Source organism: Uloborus diversus, chromosome 2 (genome assembly GCF_026930045.1).
Source record: "Uloborus diversus isolate 005 chromosome 2, Udiv.v.3.1, whole genome shotgun sequence".
NCBI classification, from domain to species: Eukaryota; Metazoa; Arthropoda; class Arachnida; order Araneae; family Uloboridae; genus Uloborus; species Uloborus diversus.
Window position 1 is genome coordinate 61,802,055 of NC_072732.1, and position 14,421 is coordinate 61,816,475.

The following is a 14,421-nucleotide window of genomic DNA, read 5'->3' on the forward strand; positions in this document are numbered from 1 at the left end:
AGGAGTAAGGTTGTTTTACAAAATGCTTTTAGCAAGTGTAAGAAATTTTTGACATCAATGAAAAATTATATTATGTGCAAGAATATGTTTAGTATGGGATAAGTTAAATCCAGGGTTTATTGTATTCTATAGAGAAAATTTAAACTGCTATTAAAATTAGTAATTATTTTTTCCTAGTGGAAAAAAAAAACATTTATTCAAAGTTTAAGTTAAATTCCTGAGCTTATTTATTTTTTAATAAAAGGAATCCCAAAGTAACTGAAATAGACAAGTCTATTTTCATTTTTCAAGTCTCTTTAATGAAACAAACATCTTGACATTAGTAATCTAATTTGTAAATATTCAATTATACTATTATAATAATCCATCGTGATGCCTGCAGTAATGTTTGCTATTTTCTAATTATATCTTTTAAGTATCAGCAGTGGCTGATTTTTTACTTTCTTATTTCAGTGTTGTGATTTATGATGTGGATAATTTAGTGCCACTGTGCGGAAACACAGCAGCTCCTCTTGCAGGAGGATATGCAAACATATTGCGCTGCATAAATACAAGAAATGATGTTTTTATTACGGCTGGAACGTAAGTTAAAATTCTTCTAAGTTTTTTTTTTTTTTTTTTTTTTTTTTTTTTTTTTTTTTTTTTTTAGTATTTGAACTTCATTGTATTAATGTTTAAGAAAAAAATGTTCTAATAATGTAGTTAAAAGCTAATAGTACACTTTAAAGTCATTTTTATGTTCTGGTACAGAGTGCAGAAAGTAATAAGGGGCCCGGGCCTTGGGGGGGGCGGTGACACCGACGCAAAAAAAAGAAAGGATGGAAAAGAAAGAAATAGTAAGAAAAGGGGGGGGGAGAGACAAAACAAAAAAAAAACTGAGTCAGCAAAAACGTAAAGAATAAAATTTTCTTTCAGCCTGAGTGTTCGCAAATAAAATGTTCATGTTTTCATTAATGATAGAGAGGGTGAAAGTGTGTGGTGAAATAAACCTCAATCATTCCCTGCATGCAACATTTTATATATATGCATGTGTATGATAGATTCGCCCCCCCCCCCCCCGCCTTGCCATTAAAGAACAATTGTAAGAAGTTATGAGAGCATATTGAATTGAGAATTGTGAATAATGAGAATAGTATTACTAACGTAAGGGGCATGTTTACGCTATTGGGGACCCGTCTGTGTATTTTTGCCCATCTACCTATCAATTAGTCTAAAATGAAATGCAACGCTGTTAAAAATGAACTTTTCATAACTTTGATTGTTAACAAAAGAAAGCAAGATCAAAGATTCTTCGAAGGATTGTCTTCAGAGGGTACACATAGCATTGTACAAAGACATTTTATTTTAAAGTCTCATTTTACATGATAGACGAAGATTTATAATTGATAAAATACTACCTATTCATCAAACACTTTGATTTTAAGATTCATTGTCAAATCGAGCACCTAAACTACATTGCAACTTGCAACTTGACTCAGATATTCAGCACTGGAGAACAAGCTTTCAAAAAACTTGAACTTTGATGAAGTTATAAATCATTTCGCAAATCAAAAAGCAAGGAAGATTGCTTTGAAACAAGTTTAATATTGGCCATGTGCATAGTTTCAATGCATGAAAATTTGGTTTTTGGTGTGTGAATTTCTGTATTGATTTTTTTCCCTTTTTCAATTAAGTAGCAAGCAGTATTCCTAAATTAAAATTATGATTGTTTGTAAAATTTACTCTTCCAGTACTTTCTGTTGCGGCACTCAAAATAGAGTTGATTGTTTTCTAGTAAGCAGCTTTGATTTCTTTTCCTTTTTATTTTCTTTGTTTTTTTCTTCCCTCTTTTTTTCTTTATTCTTTTTCTTTTTTGGGGGAGGGGGATGGAGGGCCCCGCAGTGGCAAAACTGACTAGAGGCCCGCCTTGGCTCACCACGTACCATATTTTCCTATGTATAATTTGCGGACTATCTATTTAAAAAGTCAAAGTTAATGAGGTGCGGATTATCTGTGATTTTTATTCCTCAACACCAGCATTGACCCTCAATATTTAGTTACCCTGCCTGAATGTTTTTATTTTACATAGCTTGAATGTTCCTCTTGGGCGATGCAAGCCATGTAAAATAAACAACACAGTGAAGGAGGAAGCCTTCCTTTGCACGAGATTAGATCGTTTGCTCCTATGTCTTGACTTTAATTTTTCAAGTGATTAGCGTATTCTAATCCTGATTTCAAGAAGAAATTATTATTTTTTCAGATTAATTTTGATTATACCTTAAAAGTAATTACTTTTTTCACGTTTTTAGTTTATTTGCTCAAATAGTATGTTAAATCCAAATTTTATTTTTACATCGTATTACCTGCGGATTGTACGAAGCTTTTCTTTCTTTAGGCCGATTTTAGGACCTGTGGATTATAAGCCGCCCGTGGATAATACGCAGGAAAGTAGGGTAAAAGATTCAAATCAAATTTTGGCCCAAACTAGCATTTTACTTCCCCCCAAATAAATGTTGATTCCCCCTCCCCTTTCTGCATGTGCATATGTACCTACAAACTTATAGACGGCTGAAATATCAATTTCAACCACTCTCTAGTATATTAATACAAGTTTTTGTGATATATGTGTCAAAATTCTCACATAACTCAAACGCAGCATACTATAAAACAGGGGTCTCCTTGGCCTGCGGGCCAAATTCGGATTTTATTTAAATAAGATTTTTTATGGCCCACAAAAAAAAATGATAATATGATTCTTTTAAAGCATTTTAAAAGAACACTAATCCCAGAAAACCTCAAAAACTGTGTGGCAGGGTGAGGGCAACCCTAGAGGTCTAGAGGAGAGTCTCAGACTTTCACTTTTCTGCCTAAAGTCACCAAAGATAGTTCAAATTGTATTTTTAGGTCTTCAATTTCAAAAAATTTCTGGAGAACAGTCACTTACCTCCCCTTTCCCCCTCATTTGACCTGCGGTGTTGTTTTTTTTGGGGGGGGGGGATTTTAATTTCAAATGATTTCTGGGGTGATCCACAATCCCCTTCCCAAAAGTCTACAATGATTCGCCAATTTTGGACTGACAACACATTCTAAAACTGAAAGATTAAAAAAAAAAAGTTTTAAAAGTTTTTTTAATGCTTTCAATTATTATTGCATGACTATTATAAAAGTTTTTACAGGGGAGGGGGGACCTTTTTTAGTTAGAGCCTTTCTTAGCAACCTTTCACGCTTTGCAAGTAAATCTTTCAAGCAATTTTTGCCCAATAAAAAGGTCTATTTGTGAAGAAATGAAATTGAAAGTTTTTGTTTAAGTTATTTAATTTAGCATCAAAAAATTAGGTAAAAATCTGAATGTTCAACATTTATAAACAATTCATTAAAATTTCATAACTTTTGGAAAACTGAACTTTTTTTTCTATTATTTAAACCAAATTAACCTGGTTTAAGCCAAAAACATTTTTGCAATAGAAAATATAAAAATGCTTTTAATTTTTTTTTTCAACTAAGCATTGTTTCAGTATCAAACAAGTGTGGTGTTTGAATGAAGCATGGTTACCCAAGCACTTTATCTTGAATAGATCAAAATAAAAAGCAAATATTTAGTGTGCTTATGGTTATGTTTTCACTAGCATTCATCATATCTATTTATCCATGTAAACATAAATTTCATTTTAAGATACAAATTTGATCCTGATTAACAAGCGCCGGATAAACGAGATTCTTCGGTATTGTATATCAGAAAGAACTTATCTGGAAAGCTTGTGTGAATTTGAATTTTAAATGTACAATAAATCTTGTTTTTAATGAAACTATGGTGTTTAAAATATTATTTCAGCTTGTTTTTCTTCATGCTTTTCAGCAATAGTTTACGAGTATGGAAGATTGATTTCAGAGCTAGGAGAGTAATTCCTTCTAACGCTTCTGTAGGGCGCATTAAGCGAGAAATAAAATGCATTGATGTGAGTTTATCATAGTAATATTTATCCAATTAGTTACTGTTTTCATATTTCTTTCGATAAACACATTGATAGCCTTATTGTTTTAGGTTGATCGTAATGACTTGTATTTATACTGTGGGACTTCATCAGGTGACATTCTGAAACTACAGATGGTCATAATTGATGGGGAAAATAAAGCTTATGATGCCAAACTGTTGTACTGTCTCACACGAATAATCAAAAAAGAAATAGTTGGAGACATTCCTTTCTTTTCTGGTGGTATGTATTAAATCATATTTTACTTCTTTTTCTTTCCCAATTTTCTGAGAAATTATTCGGGGGAAAAAAATACTTCGACTTACTTTTGTGCCAACACAAACAACATTTTGGTTGGCTGTTATTTATTTATTTTTTTTGAGCAATCACGATTGCTTATTGCTTTCATTTGACTGTTTTTGGCGTGCTATCATTTTTCCCACCGGCGCGGCGCCACCCTCTGCCAGCACCACCCGTCGCGTCGCCCGGCCTCACGATGCTGCTCCTCTAGCGAAAACCGTCTCCAAGTTGCGTCCATGTCCTACACACACACGCATACATACACGCACCAACACACACGCACACACAAACACACACACACACAAACACACACATACACCACCATACACACACATACCCCTTCACACATACCCCTACACACATACACAAACACACACGCATGCATACAGACACCTACACATACACACAAATACACACAACTGCTCACACATTCATGCCTGCACACAGACACAAACACATATGCTTACACACACACACACATACCCCGCTTCCATGCACACAAACACACATGCCTACACACATACACATACCCCCCCCCCCACACACACACACACACATACAAACACATACTCGTGATTGCGAAAAACATAATTTGAATTCAAGATGACAAAATTCAAATTAATTTTTCTTTTATAATGTTATCTTCTTTAATCCATTGGTATTTTACTTTTAAGCTCTTCTGTTGTTTTCTCTTAATATTGTTATTTATGCTGGAGAATTTAAAACTTATAAATATATATACAGTGCAGCAGTTGGAAGAAAATGCCATTCCTTGGAATCAAGGTTGCAGGAAAATAATGGTGCTTCTTCAAATTAATTAAGTGTAAATAATTTTAAATTAGGTTTGGAAAATATTAGTGATATGGTATTTTGTTAGTGATCAATGCATTACGTTTGATTTTAAAAGATTTCAATTCCATACTGCTATGATAAGTCTAATATATATTTTTAATACTTAAACAGTGTTAAATAAAAAATGATCAAAAAAACTTTGTGCTACAATATAATTAAAGTGAAAAAACAACCTAAATGAAGCAAATTCTCAAGAAAATATAGCAAATAGCTGTTTCAAGGCTTCAATAGAGCCCTGTTCATCAGTGCAAAAAGCTCATTACACAGCCAGAAAGTCACAAGAGAACTCAAGTTCTCTCAAGAGAGAGATGTCAAAAGAGTTCTCTCACGACTTTCTGGTTAAGTGGTGAGCTTTTTGCACTAATGAAGAGACTCTATCGTAGCCTTGAAAAAGCTATTTGCTGTATTTTCTTGAGAATTTGCTTTATTTACGTTGGCTTTTCACTTTAATCATGCTTATACAGTGTTTCATTTATTGTTATTTTATGTTACTGGGCTCTTCAAAGTCATTAAGCTTAAATATTTTTAAATTATGTTTGGAAATATTGTTGTGTTAAAATTTTAATCTCAACATTAAAGTTTTATTTTCTTTTAAAAATGAAATTATATGTGTTTAATCAGATAATTAAAGCTATATTTTCCTTTTTTAAATGAAATTAGGTGTAACTGCCATAGCTGTCCTCAAAACTGGAGAATTATTAATTGGCACAGGTGATGGAATTGTATGCCGTGCCACTCAGATTGAAATTCAATCAAGAGATCCTTCAAAAAAGCTAGCAGACAAGCATGCAGAAAATAAAAAAACTAAATCCAAAACTGAGATGAGGCTTAAAGAACTTGAGTAAATATGTTTCTTATTAGCTCATTTTTCTTCTGAACTAGCTCAATAAAAAATTTAATATTTTTGTATGCTCTCTAACTAATTTATTTTAGATTTAGATATGTTGTCAAAACAGAAAGAGAATTCATTAGAAACATTCAGCCTTCATATTTTTTCTTGCACCTGAAAATTCAGAAAAAGTAAAAAGCTGAAATATAAAAAATTTTCATCTAATGAGCAGGTTTCGGCATAATGCATAAATGAGAATTAATAAAGCAGATTCATAATTATAATAATTAGATTCTATATATCTGGTTTATGAATGAAGAAGGTTACTTGGTCTTTAACCCTTTAACATTAATGTTATTTAAAAATAGAAGGGATAATATCAGCAATGCATTATTGTACTATTACTGGTCTATTTTATTGAACTGTTATACTTTGTATGTGTTTCTACTATCATGATATAATTATTTTTCATTAAAATATTACATTACTTAGTCTGTGGCTGCTCTTGTGTATTTTTAAGTGAAAATTCATATTGCTTTCTGCCTTTCTCTGTTCCTTATTGTTCAATTCCTCCGACTGTTCAATTTTTTGATTTTGTTTAACTCAAATTTCCGCTTTGTCATAGATTTTGGATGTTTCCAAATTTATGTAAATGTTGTATGATCAATTTTTTTTCTTCATTAACTCAAAGACCAACTCTGCTTATCTTGCAGATTCATGCAGCTACTTTTAACTTTTTTCTGTCTTGATTTTTGCTTGTTTAAATTTTAGTATTCAAACCAACCAAACATGTTACCTTCTATGTCAGAGAAAATCCTTCCAGATAGACAGATCATTACCAACTCATTGAACAAGAGATTCAGCTGAAATGCACTTCTTGCTGTTTAACATTTTCTTAGTTAGAAAGATAAGTTCTTTTCAGTGACACTATTAGAACTAGTACAAAAGAGGAGATAGAAAAGGAGTTTGATTTGAGATTAGCAATGCAAAGTGCTCCCATGATTGCTATCCTTCCCCTGCTTAGTAGGTGGAAATGTCCACAGTCATGTAGAAGTGTTCTATCTCCTGGGAAAAGTCTAAACAAGTTGAATTCCTCACTTGAAGAAGTTCGACTAATTGCATATTTTAGACACTCACAACTTTTAGTAAAGTGCTGTTTGCAAAACTTTTTTTAAAAATGAGCAAAAAACGTGAAAATTGTAATTTTTTAGTTTCATTATTAGAATATTATATTAATACTTTGGGAGAGTGGGGGATTTTCACTGTATTTGTTTCTTTGTGTGTGTTTTTTTAGATTACTGTTACAAGTGTCTCAAAAAGGAAATACAGTTAAATTTGAGCAATGTTATGGATATTAAATGGGAACTGAAAATTAAGTATGTTGAAATGGAAATTTTGTTAAAGGAATTCACTAAAATATTCATTTTTCGGTATCTCGAACTTTGATTATGTCAAACATTTGTCTCTGTCCCTGGCACTTTGGTATATCAGGAGTTGACTGTATGTATTATTTTGAAGAGAGAAAAAATTTTAAGTGATGGGAATCCAAGTTGAGTATTTAGCAAAAACTTAAAGACAATTCTAATAAATAAGTGAAAGCATAAAATTACTAGCATTAAAATCCAAAAAATTTTGCCTTTTAGATTAATTCTTCAAAATGTTTCATGGGGAGCACTTAAAACACCCAATCTAAATGTACCTACCCTGATGCTGGAGTACTCTCAGTTCTAAAGCTGTGTGTTTTTCAAAGCTTGTCCAATTCACATTTTCTTATTTTCATGAGATTTGAATTTAATAAGTTTTGCTGTATGCATAAAATACTAATAAGATTTTTCTTACAATTTAACTAGGAAGACACTGATTCTTGGAGAAGTAACCTCACTAGCTTTGCGTGGAGATGGACATCAGGTAAAAAGCTGCTTCTGAGTTGAATATTTAATGCTCCAATAGGTAATGATCCACACACACATATATGATGTACATGAGCAATTCCATGTTAAATCAATCAAGAAAAGTAAGTTTTTTGCCTCACCATTTCCAATTTTAATAAAATTTGACATGAAAGGCTTGTACATAACAAAATAAGTAATCCTGAAAAGTTTTAGAGTTCTATTTTTAAAATTATAACATAATGGATTACAAAAATAGTTCTTGAATTTTCTTTCTGCTAAAATTAGTTGAGAAGTTACAGTCATTCGCAAGAACAGACTTTTCATATTTTTGCACATTTTGCTTTTTTTACAGGGGTTTATTTTGAACAATTTTCAAAATAGAAATCTAAAAATTGGCAGGACTACTTTTTCTGTCATTTGTGCCTCCCATGCCAAATTTTATCTAGATCAGAAATGATGAGGTCAAGAATGCAGGGTTGGTAAAAAAAAAAAAGCTTTTTTTTTTTTTTTTTTTTTTTTTTGAGGAGAAAAAACAGGTTTTTTTGTTTAAACCAGGTTTATTTGGTTTTTTCACTATTTGAAAAAAAAAATATTTTAAGAAATTGAAGATTTTATCAATTAACTGTTAAGGAATGTTTAATATTCATATTTGTACCTAATTTCTTTGTAATTAATTAAATAATTAAAAGTAAAATCTTGTAATTTCATTTCTCATAGGTAGAGATTTCTGCAGGAGAATTGTATTGTTAAAAAATCTTTAACATAATCTTTATTATAAGAAATACAGTACGTGAATGGGCCTTGGTATAAATAATCAAAGAATTAATTTACTGTGATGGTTCAGACATTACTAACTTACTACAAATAACCAAGAATGAATTCTTGTAAATAATTTCCTCATGGTCATAGCTAACTACGATAAATAAAAGAAATAAAGTAAAGCTAAAATCACACACTATTAAACATGGAAAGTATTTTAGATAAGAAAAAAATATTTCTTTTATGATTTAGTATTGTAATTTATCTGTTATCTTTTTTTTTTAATTTGATGACTAAAAAATGTCTACGTGCAATCTTTCCAATTTAATTACGTAATTTGTTGACGGTTTCATAGTTTTATTCTTAATTTTTTTTGAATGATTTAACAACATAATTTAATGTTTTTTAACTATGTTTAGTGAACTTAAATCCATACATCATTACAATATTACTGAAATCTTAGTTATATGTTCAATTTAAAAAAAAATCAATTGTTTATTAAACAGTTTTTTTTTTGTTTTTCTTCCTTTTTTTTTGGCTGTTGTTCTTTATTTTTCATTGTACAGCAGTCAAAAAAGGAGAAGCATAACTACACCCTGTATAGATTGTACGTAGTACGATCCAAAAGTTCGGGACAAGCTGTATAAAACCTTACCCAGAATAGTTCACATTACAGAAGCGCATTCACCTTCAAAAGGTTACCTTGAGGGACTATGTACTTCTGCCAGTGTTCATATAACTTTTGGAAACACTTCTGAAAGCCATTTTTCGCTACCTTCTATGATGCAGCTTTATCTTCTCCTGACGGAGGAAAGCATCGTCCATGCAAATGTTTTTTTGCTGGGAACAGGTAAAAGTCACACGGAGCTAAGTCCGACGAAACGTTATGTTATTTGTTTGTCATATCAGAGTATTGACCAATCGAACCGTGCTTCCTCAACATGAAAGTCGCCTTCTTCCTTACGATGAAGTTAAAGCAGCAGCGCAAGAGGCCTTACAGGAGGTTGCGAAAATGTCTTCCAGGAGCGCTTCTAAAAGCTATATGAACATTGGCAGAAGTGCATAGTCGTTCAAGGTGACTATTTTGTAGATAGATTTGCTTCGGTAATGTGAACTATTCAGGGTAAGGTTTTATACAACTTGTCCTCTAACCTTTAGATCATACTACGTACGTATGAGTTTTCAACTTACTATTTCATAACGTTTTTGAGTGACGTAAGTTTACGCGCATGAAGACATCACAAGAGAATTTGCGATAATTAACTGAGGAAGCGTTCAAAATGGATATTTCGGTCATCTACATGTTCTTAGGTACATATGCATGTACAGATGTGCCGAAAAAACTTGTGAAGTTTAAATTGGGTGATCGTAAAATAAAAATTTAGGTGAAAATCTGATTTTTATTTTTATTTTTTGTGATTGCAATTCCTTATTCGTAGAAAGGAAGTAAAGTGAAATGAATCAATCATCCTTTAAATCTCTGACAATTTTATCAATTTATTTCTGTTTGATTTATTTTTTTTGCCATCGGCCAACGGCATCGGCCATCGGCAATCGGCCATTTGGAGGAAAACAATCGGCCATCTTTGAGCAATCGGCCAACAATCGGCATCGGCCCATCGGCCAAAAAATGCCATCGGTTGAGCCCTAATTATTTCTCCTGGTTTAATGCATTTAGGAATACATTTTTTTTTCAAAGAAAAAAATAATTAAAAGCCTCAGTATGAAAATACTCTTTAAACATATTTTAATAATGAAGGCTGGCATAAAAATTAATGTTTATTGATTCTTCCACCATTCATACACGAGACTTCTTTTATTATATTGGGCTAAATAAAGTTCTCTTAAAAGTGAAAATTTGGCTTTTTGAGCAATCACGATTGCTTATTGCTTTCATTTGACTGTTTTTGGTGTCCTATCATTTTATTTTCCCGCCGCCACCCTCCGCACCATCACCGTCGACCGGCTGCTCACGATGCTGCTCCTAGAGCGAAAACCGTCTCCAGGTTGCATCCATGTCCTACACACACGCGCATACATACACAACTACACACACACACGCGTACATACAGACACATACACCTACACACATACACACAACTACCCACACATTCATGCCAGCACACAGACACAAACACACATGCCTCCACACACATACACATACCCTACACACAAACATACATACCCCCCACACACAAACACACAAGCCTACATACACACACTCGTGATTGCGAAAAACATAATTTGAATTCAAGATGTCAAAATTCAAATTAATTATTTTTTTTTTTTTTCAATAAGAGCACTGAGTTGTATAAATATTTTGTGTTTCATAATTTTATATATTTTCTTTTCTTGCTCCAACTATACATTGTATATTGGGGATGCAAAAGTGTGCAGGTATAAGCAGAATTTTACCTACTCTAAGTGTTCTTGGACATCTTTAGTTTTTTTTTTTTTTTTCTCTTGTTATTTAAATATTCTAGCGTTAAAATTTATATACACTATGCATCGCTTCAATGGTACATAATCTATCTCAATAAATCTTAAGTAATCAAGCAAACTAGGTTGTAAATGAAGCTTTGGTTGAAATATGCTTTTTGGATTAATTTGAAATGCAAAAGACAGAAAAATAATAATAATTGAATAAATAAAAAAAATAGCTACTTGGATTTTTTCTTCATGCAATTTTAGAAAAACTTAGTTTGTCTCCCTTACATATTTATGTACCTAATAGGAAAGCTGCATTGATTTAAAAAAAGGAAAAAAAGAAAAGAAAAACTATTTAGCAAATTTTCATTACCTTAAAAAAATATAAGTTTCTAAATTTATTAAATCTAATTTATCTATAAAGCTTTGCTAGTTACTTTGCATCAATTAGATTTTACTCTTTGCAATAATGTGTAAAATTAATGAAAACATTTGGGGGAAAACGATAAAGTTTTTCAAAAAAAAAAAATTGGAAAAAAAACACATGCTTTAAAAAAAAAACACTTGGTTTTAAACCATGGTTTAAACCAACGTAGTTTAAACCAAACAACCCTGCAAGAATGTGATTGATTTGACATGCAATGCTCACATACAGTTGAACTCTCAAAAAAGACCATATTTGATACAAAATCATAGCTAAAATGAATGTTTTATTAATTAAGTTTAGTTTGTGCTATTTAATTACGTTACAACTCTCACATGTAATATGGGCATTAAATGCTAGCTTTGGCTAAAGCATACAAAAACTTTTGAGCTTTTCACTTAATACTTTTGTCATTGAAGTCCATAACTTATATTTTGTCATTATTTAATATTTTATGTGGTTGTAGACTTCCTTGGAAAGGTAATAGGCTGTACCTATCTGAATTACCCCCCCCCCCCCCTCGCTGTCTTTTATTGTATTTTAGCTTTATTGTACAAACTTGCTTATTAGGTTTCTGCTGAAAATAAAGCAGGGAAAAAACATCAAACTCCAACCGTTGATCTTGTGGAAATCAAAACTTGTTTCTTCAAATGTGTCTCAAAAACTCATTTCTGCAGATACTACCTGTTACCTTCCTATGCACCAACTTTATTTTCTGCTTTTAATTCCAATCTTTTCAAATAGCATATATTTATTCCTGTAAAGTTTTTTGCAGGCATCAAAATTAAGTTAATGAATAAAAACTTTTTGAACTTCAGAAAAAATACTTGATTTTGAAAGCGCTGTTGAAAAATGAAACACTCTATTGCCTATTGGTTTATGGTTTTGCTTTTTCCCAAAATTATCTTATGACCAATAATTCAATAAATATAAAATAACTGAAATAACGCTTAAAAATAAATAAATATAAAGTGACTGACCAAGTATAACAACAGCTAATAAAAATACATCAGTTCCAGATTCTATAAAAAATAATTTCTGAAAACTATAAAAGCTTTGTGATTAATAATTGATGTATAAATATTACAAATATTATATATATTTTTATACTAATTGGTGCTAAAATCCTTATTTGTATTACTTAAATGACTTTTTACTATTTGCTTTTTATAGTTTCTTGTAGGCTCTTCAAAATCTGAAGTATACCAAGTCAACCTGACTGGCTTTTTGTGTGAGCGGTTTTATACTTGCCATGGATGTGCTGTAAATGATATTATTTTCCCATAGTAAGCATTTTTCTCCAATTAATGTATATTTTCGTAACCCTAATCACATGGCTGAGGGAAAATATTAGGGCTTAAATCTCTTCCACGCAAAATAATGTAATGCTGTTTATTAGTTGCTAGATATTAACTATGCGCCAAATCCAACTTTTTCATCGATATTAATCAAGTATACAGCGAAAGCAAAGAAATGAATACTAAAATTATATTTAAATGTTAAAGTATATGCAGTTAGTGACAAACAAAATTAGTACTTTAACTTCATAAACTGTAAAAATATTTCAAAATTGACATCAACAATCAGTTGAAATTAGTGGTTTGAATGAAAAGAAGAAAAAAATACATTAATTTTCAAATTTCAAGAATGATTGTTTGAAAATTAAGGAATTCGATTAGTTTAATAGTAGATATAACAGTTGGTGTGGCCATTTTTTCTTTTTGTTAAGATTGTAGTAACGCTTCTCCCAAGTCGGCGTTTTTTAAGTTTTTGCTTTAAATAAGCGATTTCTTTAGCTGTAGGCTGTCTTTTGTAAAACAACTTCATTTCTGTTAAACAATAATTTGAATAAATAGCATGTACTTATGTGTATAATTATTTTAATAGACACTTGATCCCAGATCAGATCTCTTTAGTTCAAAAAGATCAAGTATCCCCAAGGATATTTTTTAAATATATTTCAAGATTCACAAGACGCCAAAAATGGGTAATTTTCACACTTGTAACATTGTTTCAAATCTTCTACCATATCTTTATACATAAATGGCTACTTCTGTATGTATGTATGTATGTCCGGGGTAAACTTCAAAACTATTGGACCAATTTTAACTATTTTTTCAGCATAGATAGCTACATTATCATGGATAAACTTAGACTATTACTTATTCCTAAAAAACTTAGTTTACTGTCTGACTATCTATTACATGGAAAGGCTAATATCCGGTTTATAGGCCGAAATGGACGTATCTATTAGTTTATAGGGCTGTTAGTTGGTTTGTTTCAGATGTGCACTTTTGCTTCTCTATTATTTTGCCTTAATTTTGTAAAAATGAAAATTTGCTCACCAGCAGCATATTTTAAATCCATATTCTTACAGCAAAAATTAATTGGTTTATTTATTCACAACGAAGTTTTGAGCTTACCATTTTTCTTTTACGTTCCTGAACGAAATGAATATATTTCATTTTCTTTTTGTTGTTTTCATGGTAACTATTTTTGTTCCCCTATTTTATTTTTGAGAATGCAATAAATGAATAAGGTACTTGTGACATTTTAAGATGCGTGCATAAAAATCCCATCGTTATTTTCACTTCTCCTCTGCTAGATTCATTCAGATGGAATCGTCTTTACTTGGCAGATTGCCGAATTACATACAATCCATGGTCAAACAGAAAAACATTATGATGGAAAACTAAATTTCATGGGATTTCCCTTTTAAATGATTAAATATAATAGCCGTTGTTATGAAAATTCGTTGCCTTACAGCAGCTATAGTAAAAGTAATCATAATGAAAATTTTGAATCAAAGCTTCTCCATAGCAAACATGAGTTTAAAGTTAAGTTGTTTAAACATTTGGAAACTCTACTTTTTGCACACTTAGGAAAACATAATAGAGAGCTTTTTTTCTTTGTGTGTGTGTGTGTAATATTTAATTAAATAAAGCGCACGGTTTTTTTAGTGATTTATGTTTTTGTTAGTTCATATTT

The 14,421-nt window shown here is 31.2% G+C and overlaps 1 protein-coding gene across 1 annotated transcript in view; it reads left to right on the forward strand.

Moving 5' to 3' along the window:
• The window catches only part of LOC129217077 (cilia- and flagella-associated protein 52-like), a 76,962-nt gene that overhangs the window by 18,145 nt on the left and 44,396 nt on the right, over nt 1-14,421 (forward strand). Inside the window, exons 4-9 of the mRNA XM_054851326.1 lie at nt 454-582; nt 3,836-3,935; nt 4,022-4,193; nt 5,763-5,943; nt 7,782-7,839; nt 12,607-12,719. Coding sequence (XP_054707301.1) covers nt 454-582; nt 3,836-3,935; nt 4,022-4,193; nt 5,763-5,943; nt 7,782-7,839; nt 12,607-12,719 — 753 coding nt within the window. The remainder of the gene's footprint in view (nt 1-453; nt 583-3,835; nt 3,936-4,021; nt 4,194-5,762; nt 5,944-7,781; nt 7,840-12,606; nt 12,720-14,421) is intronic.